The sequence below is a fragment of the Apostichopus japonicus genome, chromosome 19 (genome assembly GCF_037975245.1).
Source record: "Apostichopus japonicus isolate 1M-3 chromosome 19, ASM3797524v1, whole genome shotgun sequence".
Taxonomy (NCBI): domain Eukaryota; kingdom Metazoa; phylum Echinodermata; class Holothuroidea; order Aspidochirotida; family Stichopodidae; genus Apostichopus; species Apostichopus japonicus.
This window is the reverse complement of record NC_092579.1, coordinates 8795677-8806257: the sequence shown is the minus strand read 5'-3', so window position 1 is coordinate 8806257 and position 10581 is coordinate 8795677. Positions and strand designations below refer to the sequence as shown.

The 10581-nt window shown below is 36.0% G+C and overlaps 1 protein-coding gene across 1 annotated transcript; it reads right to left on the bottom strand.

Moving 5' to 3' along the window:
- Positions 1-764: 764 nt before the first annotated feature.
- On the bottom strand, positions 765-9943 carry LOC139960666 (uncharacterized). Its single transcript, XM_071959217.1, has 2 exons — positions 3622-9943; positions 765-1476 (listed from the first exon to the last, which is right to left on the bottom strand). The coding sequence occupies exon 1, from the start codon at positions 9521-9523 to the stop codon at positions 8099-8101; it is 1425 nt and encodes a 474-aa protein (XP_071815318.1). The 5' UTR covers positions 9524-9943; the 3' UTR covers positions 765-1476; positions 3622-8098.
- Between the last annotated feature and the right edge of the window lie 638 nt (positions 9944-10581).

Here is a 10581-nt window from a genome sequence, read left to right as displayed (position 1 = left end):
CGAAATAACTGCATGCGAAGGATTAATATCCTACAAATCAAATGTTACAGTCACATTATTGCCGCTAGTCTCTGGTTGATTCTGAAGATATTATGTCTGTTCAATTGCAAAGACATAGTAACCACACGAAAGTGCTTCAAATGTAGTAATCGGGAATTCAAAACTAAGCCAAACGTGTTCAACTCGACAAACCACGTCGTAGTGTTGCAGCTATTCGTCCTGATATGTTTACCTTAAATCGAGACCATAAACGTTCCAAGAAGAAAGAATCTTCACGAAGAAAGTGAACCCCCTTTGTCCTCTTGCATACAAATGAAATGAATGTGACGTCTGCAGTTCACTTTGGTGGCATTAAAATGGACAACCTCAACAGTACAGTTGAGAATATATAGTGAGGAAGGTATAGGGGAGTGATATCATTATTTTCAAATATGCCAATTATTGTACTGTTTTGTTACCAATTTGAGGTAATGGAAACCACCGTAACATCATTGTGACTATTGCACTATTTATTTCAGTCGCCAGCATCATAGTTAGTCCATATGAAGCCTTTTTTTTGTTGAAGGATTTAAGATCCACAAATTATACACCGAATGATAGATGTGAGTTGGTTATGTATTTGATATTCATATCTGCAACGACCAATGGGATTAACGATCACACAGTCATAACTTAAGCTGAAAAAATTAATGATTCTCGCAAAAATCGGGAATCGATTTACATATTATATTATTCAAACAAAGTAAAATATCCCATAATTCTAGCCGAGTTCAACAACCGCGTCCCTCTAAAACTTCCAATTGTTTTCTATTATACATTTTGATTGATTTAATTACTTAAACTGTAACACATAATATATTTACCTATAAGTAATACAAGTGTATATTCGTTCAGCTACATGGTTATGTTGTTGTTGTTATTGTTGTTGATTCGGTTTTTATTATCCAAATATCAGTTTCGTTATTCTGTTGAATGTCTACCTTCAAGGTGCTAAATTATAGAATCACTGTGGGAGTAGCTTCCTTTCACTGACGAGTGTGGTCCTCTACCTTGTTGCAAACATCTACGAGTTTTGGATTACTATGGCGGAAATGTGGGGTCATTCAGAGTACAGCCTCAGATTAGTCAATACATTCTGGCTTTTGCTATGCTTAATCCGTACCATATTTTGGCTTCATGCTGCGCAGTCGGAATCTTATTCTGTCGAGACATCCATTCTGAGTGGCCTACAGTTCTTAACATTAAGTACTTGGTAAAGCGAATGCAATTTCTGGATTTACCAAACAAAGGAATTCTTTGCTCATCATAAGCAACAGGAAGATTTGTTCCGTCACTAGACCTAAGAAAGGAATATATGCAGGGGAAGAAGAGACATTCCTCCGTTTTGTACAGGAATGGTGCAACAGCTCGACGTCACGTTTTTTGATCAATGGTGAAGTGAGCCCTCATCCACATTAGCATCGATGCATCGTTTTCCTTCAAAAAAGTAAGAACAAGGATAAAAAGGAAGACATCGGTAACAACGATAGCATTATATATAGTTCAATTTGATAAGCCTTGTTTTCTTAATTAATTAACTTACTTAAATAATGTAATTCACGAAAAAAACAATCATGCATATGTCTCTCATTAACTGTAAATTTAAGAGTAGTCATCTAATTCAAGTCCGAGTCGTTTATTTACATATAGACACATAGGCTAGTACACATAGTTGCATACATCAATCAAGTGTATGTGCTATATTCCATTCTTAAAAGTTTGAACAATTTATGATGAATATAGATGGTATCAAATGCAGTAAACAGTAAATACAGAGTATGGGAATAATATATGTGAGATGGAAGTAGAGGAACCAGAAATAACTGGATACTTTTATCGTATGGTCCCTTTGTAACACAGAAATTACAATGTACAACACCCACCTAACCCCCACCATCACAAAAGATAACCAACAAAATCTATATCTTATGGGGGGAAAATATATAAAAATATAAGAAAAAACAGGAAGTATAACTTAGATGGATTGCTCTGCAGTAGGTATTCTTTAGGTTTTGCTTAGTGTATTGAGTGTTTGAAAAATTGACATGAATAAGAGAATTCCAAAAGGATACACCTGTGCTACGAATTTGAGAATGATTGAGACTAGTTCTAGAGTAAGGATGATGTAAAATATTCATCGAAAGAGTGTTATAGGAGTGATAGCTTGAATTGCAAGTATAAAAGTTATTAAAAGCTGGCTTGCTCGCGTTACGGATTTCATTCGGTAGGATGTGAATTTGACAAGAATTGCTCTATTTGCCCAGGGTCTTTGTCGTTCCTACTCGGTGAGATCTGTCTATGTCTGGGTCGGTAATGGTTACAGATAGCTCTTCTGCTGCCAGTTTCTTTACAATTTGATTTGTGTCTTCACCTTCAACTTGGTTGATTCCGGTAATCCGTACGCTGTTTCTGCGGGAGTTTTGTTCAGTATTGTTGAGTGCAGCATTTTGTGATAGTGGGGCTTTTTCTAAGTTGTTGAATTGAATTTTTATGCCAGTTTCTTGTAGTCGCTTATTTTATGGTCTAGTTTATTTTCGACTGCAAATAGTCTTCATTCATGCTCATCTATTTGCTCTAAGGGGCTGCTAAATTTGCGTTCAATAGCTTTGGTCACACACAGTTGTATTAGTGCCTTTAACTCTCGAAGAGATCAGCTGTAACCATGAACGCGACTTCGGCTATTGACTGCTTGCTTTGTATTGTAGCTACCGCAGGTCATTTGCTATTGCTTCCTTTGTTGTCTCCAGTCATTGTTGCGCAAAAGAATTCAGTAGATCCAAGGATTTGAGACAAACTTAAATTTTATCTCGGAAGTAAGCAAAGCTTAGACTCCTTGCTGTGTGTAGATCACTTTGGAAGGATATTTGTGTCACATGAATGCCTCACTGGTTAGAGCAGAATCATTACCGTTTTTGCCATTTGTGTTAATAATAGGACGAATAATTGGTCTTCAAGTCGGTATGTAGTGATAGCTCACATGGTTTTTAGAAATTACTCCATGAGCGTTATGTTAAACATTGTAAGAGAAGAGAAGTTGCAGACTGAAGAGATAATTTATAGCAACTCATATAAGGGTATCATATCTATGCGCAGTGATGGGGCTAAGGAGGGCATAGGGGGAAATTGTTTACTATCGCTGGGTGTCAGGTTCCAGGAAATCGCATCTAATGGTATTGAATTTTAACAATTTTTTTTTTTTTTGGGGGGGGGGCTCCTCCCCTCACCCAAGACAAACTAATGTGTATCATTTCTGGCTCTCATGTGTCAGGAAATCGCATCTTAAGGAATTGAACATTTCCCGGGGACACCCCCACTCGACGTCAAGTTCATTCCTTGGGAGCTCCGGTTGGGAAATGTTCTTTATTCCTTCCATCTAATTTGCAGAATTTCCGCCACCAACCCCCTCCCCCTCTTCCAAATTTAAGAAAGTTCCTACACATTGTCGTAGATATCATGGCAACCGAACTCAAACTGGCATTCAAATTATCATCTGGGAGTATCAATAAATAAACCGATTTGTTTCACTAACAGATCGTATTAGTTTTCAGCAGGAATTTAGTGCAACGATGAGATATACAATACCCTTTAAAATCCTCTGACAGCTATTTCGACACTTCAGTGTGGCTATGAACTTGTTTTCAACATTTGAAGTTGCGACAGTAACAAGCTGGGTTACAGAAAGAAAATAAATATTGAATGTAGAAGGAAAATAATCGCAGACAAAGCAAAACACACAAACAGTTATTACTCAAAGCAGAAAATTCTCATTTTAGTGTCTATAACAATTTATGTCGAATTTGTTAGTACATTAGTATACTGTTTAAAAATAATAGTAATTATTACTTCAGACTGTGAAGAACAAAGAGAGATAGAACATTAAAGTACTTGTATAACATGAAAACTGTGCAATTCATTCTCCACAATGCCTATTTGCTAGGCCTACTATGTGGCTAAACAAAACTTTGTTTGTCTTTCAAAATATGACCTCATACTATGGACCATCTGAGCCCCTAACTCTGAAGATAAAAGAGTTTCGGAGGCAATTTGGAGAGTTTTGGTGTTGTAAACTGCCATTTTTAGACTACCCAAATTGCATGAAAACTAACAGTCATGGAATATCAATTATGAATGTATTGTCAATAGATTGTTGGAAAATTGCTTCGAAGCAATAATAGAAAGGGTTCTATTGATGACATTAATACCAAAAAAAGTCTTTGGCAATGTAAAATGCAATTATAGGCACACATGTAGCAGCAATGTTAGTCAGTCGTGTACCAGGCATGTCCCTTATTGAACATATTAAATTAGAGACGCGACAGAGGAAAGGGGGAGTGTGTTAGAATGGAATGCACTGCAACCCATTAGAAAGTGTCTTTCAACTTTTTTAAGTATACGAAAACATCAGATCACTTTCAAATTACATTTAAAGCTGTTTTAGTGTTCACGAGACACCTTGATTTCCTCCTTTCTGCGAGAGTTGACGAAAGCTATATTCACCCATCATTCCGTGCTTATGATTGTTTCACTCTATCAACGTTATAGTAGAATACCTAACATCATATAACGTAACATAATAATTAACTCTGGAGGACTTTGTTGTTTCTCTTTTTAATTTTTGTTAATCATGGATATGCCACTGAGTGGAACAAGTTAACATCACAAAATAAACAGTATTAAGGATAGTAGAATAAACCTTTAAATAGATTACCGACATTTATAGGTAGATTTATCTTAATTATTTGTAAATATTTATTGAAGCTTAGTTGGAGTGAAACTAAAACTAAATTTCGTAGAGGAAGTTTACTTTCAATGTTAAAGTTACCTTTCAACAATCGATACACCGCGCATGCATCCGGCGTAAGAAATCAAATCTGCTGATTTATGTTCACAAAATCATTGCTTCCTTTTAGATATACATATCTACATATACAGTTTCACATATCATACAGATACAGTTATACATATCATAAAGACACATTTACATAGCTAGGTCTTTAAATATTCCGTGAACTACATGTAGTTAAACATTCCTTGGAAGGTTCACTGACATTTATTCTTGTGTAGCGATAGTAATTTAAATTTATTTAAAAAAAAAAAATTTCACTTTAACTGATATCCGTCGTTGAGTCAAATGTTGCCAGGTGCATTCGAAAAACTATCACCCATTACATGATACATATCAACAAATGCTACATTTGATTCTCTATATCAAGATTGCTCTTAGTTGATCTACCAAAAAAAAAATCACAATTGGTCCATATACACTTCTAACGCCCTGCCAAGGGAAAATAAACTACGCTAGCTTTCTCTTAAACTTTGGCGTTCGACAGAACTTTATTTTGATGACAATTTGTAAACGACAGTGGTACAGTTCAAAGCCAAAGTAAAATAATTGTTTCTCTTCATATAAGTCTAAATTGCTTTGCAGCTGATAATAAGCAAATCTCAGTGGGTTAAAGCATAATACAAAACATATACTACTATAATGACTTCTCCCTTCGAGTCAAAGTACCCCTATCATGTGTACTGTTTAACATGAGGAATAACGTATCAAGTTTAATACATTCACGAGATATTTCTTTCAAATATGAGTGTCACCGCAATAGAAAAGGATATAATCAAATGTTAAACGGAGAGCTTAATGTGACAATTATATCCAACTCCAAGCATTGCGTGATCGATTCTTATAGGTGTTTGATCTCAACACAGCCGTTAACGGCCCAGGAACCTGGTCGTTGTTGACATGATGTTCCTTGCCAGTATTTGTGTCTGTACTCAAAGGTGGGCTTGACGTACTGGCTTCGTTGCTCTTGACTGCCTCAGTCCTTCGAGAATACGTTTGTTGCGAGAGATCTTCTTTGAACTTCTGCACTGTGACCAATTCAACACGCGTGGTTTGACTTGTGTCACACTCAACATGTCTTCCATATACTTCATCTTGGCGAGCATAGCGGCGAAAGTTTTTCTTTGTTGAGTACCACTGATATAAAGTAGCAAAGAGGGTGGCTACAAGGATTGCCATAATTATCCCCGAAATACCCAAGATATACCACACCAACGAATCGTCGTGAACTGGCATCTGATCTGTTGGTATGGTGGAAACATCTCTTGTCATGTATGTGGTTGTCACAGAGTCTAGCAAATACGTTGTCTGAACTGTACTAGTACCAATCAATTCTGATGTACCTTCTTTTATACATTCAATATCAGGATCACATGTATAGTCGCATTGAGTTTGCTTCGGACTGGAGCCATGATATTCCTTGCTACAATCAAACGGATTACCTCCTACGTAAACTTTTGTTTTCTTAATGCAGTTTAAGGAAGAAATATTTTTCAACTTGTGACAGGTAAGATCCAAAGCTTGTAAGCTGATATTGTCATTTGCTATATATTGTAGGAAGTTTCTGCTCAGATTTAGAAGTCGCAATAAAGGAGGTGATGTCGCTTCAAATATTGATATATGATTATAACTCAAGTTTAAGGACTCCAACTTAATAATATTGGAGAAAGCCTCTCTCGATATGTTAGAAATATTGTTATTAGAAAGATCCAGGTCAGTTAGTTTCGTCATTCCAAGAAATGCGTCATCTTGTATTTCAGTAATTTTATTGAAGCTTAAGTTAAGGTATTGTAATTCTCGATTCTCTTCCACTAAATGATTTCTAAGATCTTTAATTTTGTTCAAGCTTAAATCTAAAAACTTTACATCAATTTGAAGATTCAAATCAGGAAAGGAAGATATTTCATTTTGACGTAAATAAAGACTCAGGAAATCTCCGCTTTCGATATGTTTCCAACAGTCTTCCTGTAACGATGCGTTCGAAAAGCTGGTCAGATTACTGCATCGGATAACACTCACATTACACTGACAATAAATTTCAGAATCCACATACGAAATGTTTAGTGAAACGGCTAATAACATAAAATTAAGGTAGATTAAAGCATTCCGCAAGTTTTCCATTTTGAATTCAAAATGCCAGATATCCGTATAACTCATTAATGAGCTGATTCGAATAATATTTTCATGCTAACATGATGGTTGCCCCTAATGTTATAAGCGTTTCACTTCTTCTAGCTCTTGTTATGGCAAAGACTGACTGTAATGACGAGGGAAATATACGCTTTCGATATGTTTCCAACATTCTTCAATTAACGTTGCGTTCAAAAAGTCGGTCATATTCAGATAACTGCATCAGATAACAATTACATTAAATTGGTAAGAGGTTAAAGCCACAGACCAAAGATTCAAACAAACGACGAGCTCATTATACAATTCCCTCAGCGAGTCGTGTCGTAATTAGAAAATAACATACGGTCATTATGTTATGTTTACTGGCTATTGCGTTTATCTTTGTTCACTTGGCAAAGCTCGTTTATTTGCAAAAGAGCTGCTTTCATTTTCGTTTTCATTGTGCAAGTGCTTTTCATAAAGGGTTCCATGATGAACAATAGGCCTATACTTTAAATATGCACTTAGTTGCCTTCTTCATGCTTATTTATAGCTAATCGAGTGGTATGGTTTGGTAACTTTATTGTATCCAACAAGGGAAAATACATGTTTGCAGGTACAAAAATGTAAGATAATACGAACAATAAGAACAACAAAACATAAAACTACTAATACATCTAACAAAAGAAAAGCATGTTCTTCACCAAATGTCCAGAAAGAAAAGCCAACATCACTAACTGATCATCATTTCCCTTAGCCGAACAATCAAAGCAGCTAGCGAAAGCGTTTAAACTCTATATTTGCGTGAGCGAAAAATAAAATCAATGCCGGTGGCGTACGACATTCTAATGATGCATTTCATTGAGTTATTGATTCACCAATTAACAAAATAATTTGCAATCACACAATTGTCTAGAGCCAAAATGTTGGTCACGGTTCTACGGTTGCGTACGTACTCATTATCATATACTTTACAAACGTTTATGTCACTGCGCAGTCCTGCATGTAGGCCCTACATTCTAAATTCACACGAAGCCTACTGTAACTTTTGTATGTAGAATGTAGTAATTTTCTACATCACTTATTTCAAATGTAATTGGAACCACGTTAGATCCAACTCCAGACAGTACGTGTTCGAGTCAAAGATCGCTTTGGTCTCAATACCACAACCCTGGAAGCTCCAACAGAATGTTTCATAATATCATTTTCGTTTACAGTGGTTGCCATGATGCGTGTGTTTACTCTACCGAGGTTGATTTCGTTAAATGCCAATTCCCCTAAACCTGTAACGGATGGTTGTGATTCGTGAGCATCCTGGAAGCTTTGCATTGCGATTAATTCAGGACTGGTCCTTGGACATCTGTGACTCATAGCAGGAAGTCCATACACTTCGTCTTGGCGAGAGTAACGAAGAAATTCTTTCTTCGTTAAATACCACTTATATAAAGTTAGAAAAAGTAATATGAAAGTAGCTCCAGAAACAGCGACAACACACCAAAACGATGTACCTAGAATTGTGCTAGTATTGTTACCACCAATTTCAAAGCTGCGTGAAGTAGCTGTTGTTGTTGTTGTGGCATATAATACAAGAGTACTCATCCAATTATCATTAATGTGAGTACTATAACCTTGGTCGTTTCGTGAATTCTCTGAGCTCGTTGTCTTCCACTTACCATTACTGATTATGGTTTTGTTTTCATTGCAGCTCATCTTACACTGAATCTCAGGAATACAGGTATAATTGCATGTTTTCCGATTCTGGTTTCGGATAAGGAATTCATCGCTGCAATCAAATTGGTTACCTCTAATAAACACATTCGACTTATGGGTGCAGTTCAGAATAGGAACGCTGGTAAACAGATTGCAAGAGAGATCAATAAATTTGAGGAAGTTAGTCTCAATTGTTATAGTGTTCAGACAGTTTGCGTTCAGATTGATCTCCTTTAAGAGCTGGGGTACTTGCAGGCTTAGTCTTGAAATAATGTTAAAACTCAAGTTTAAGTACTCCAATTTCAAAAGACTAGACAATGGCTTAGAGGATAACACAGAAATGTAATTATTACTCAAATCCAGGGTTGCAAGTTTCACCATTCCTCGAAAAGAATCTTCCGTTATGGACGTTATTTGGTTGAAACTGAAATTAAGGGATTCCAGTCCTCCACAAAGTTCCTTAGAAGGATGCGGCAATGCAAGATTGATAATATTGTTAAAACTAATATCAACAGTGGATACGGTCGTAGCGAGATTAAGATCCAGAAAGGAAGAGAACTCATTATGACTTAGAATTAGTGTGAGGATAGATTTTCCAGAAATAATATCCCGGCAATTCTCGTCTAATGAATTATTTGAGATATTGGTCAAGTGTAAGTTATTACATGCAATGGAAGTCCCGTTACATTTACAGTAGGTTATCAGAACTCCTGAACAGAAAATTGTTAAGCAACTTAACAAAGAAACAAGAAAGCAATAGAAAGATAAGCGGAATATTCGAGATAGTTCCATCTTCATCGCTGTTTGTGAATTTGTCAACATTACCTTGGGATTTGTCAAAAGAGTTAGACTCGCCTGAATAATGCTTCAGTCATGTCAACTAATTATTGGCAGTCATATAAAGCAGTTATTTAATTGACTATGAACTGGATTATTCTATTTAATTATCACTTTCGACAGTATTATTGATGAGAGGCGATTTGCTTAACACTGCCTGGGAATTAGAGTGCGATACCTTTGTTATTATTCTATATATAGATGAATTTATATATTACTGCAATTTTCTATCTTACTATTCATGAGAGATTGTTGATCTCAATTGTACTCTATGTACTTCAGTAGACTTTCAAAAGTTGTGATCCTCATAAATCATATTCGATGTAGTAAATCGGCTCCTAAATGCCTTTGAAAAGCACTGTAGAAACAGAAAACAATATATGATGAAACAATGAACAATCTCTGGGTCGCTGTGTACAATTGTAGTGAAAATAAAAAATCATAAAAAGAAGTAACTCGGTAATATTGTTGTCAATAAAACCTTTTCAAATGCATTCAATTGATTACAATATGAAGTATTTGACAATGATGACACATAATACCCTGTTGTGACACATTCATGTTTTGTTCTAAACTTGCTGACATGCTTAAGAAATCACCTCAACGATCAACGTTAAGGATTTGGCAAGTTGCCAATACCTTGGAATTTAAATTATAACGAGAGAGAGAGAAAAAGAGCGAGGGAGCTTGGACCCTGGGAATATTTATCACTCTAAGTATCATCAGACTGAGTGAATATCTCTGTTAAATCGATATGATCATGATTTTCACGAAGTAAGCTTAGATCACTGGTGGTCGCATATTTGTAGTCACCGCAAGTTGGTTTTTAAAGCCATCAACGCGGCTCGTGGAACCATTTCGCAAAGAAAAACATGCAATATGCATATTCCGGGGATATTTTATTGATATGGCCGACATGTGATGTGATATTGTAAACATAACAGATGGACTATGGTGTGATCGTGATAAGTGACATGGTTCAGAAGGCGTGTGTCCAGAGATGTGATTCTAAAACGCTATATTTGCCTGACAAGTACTCTAAA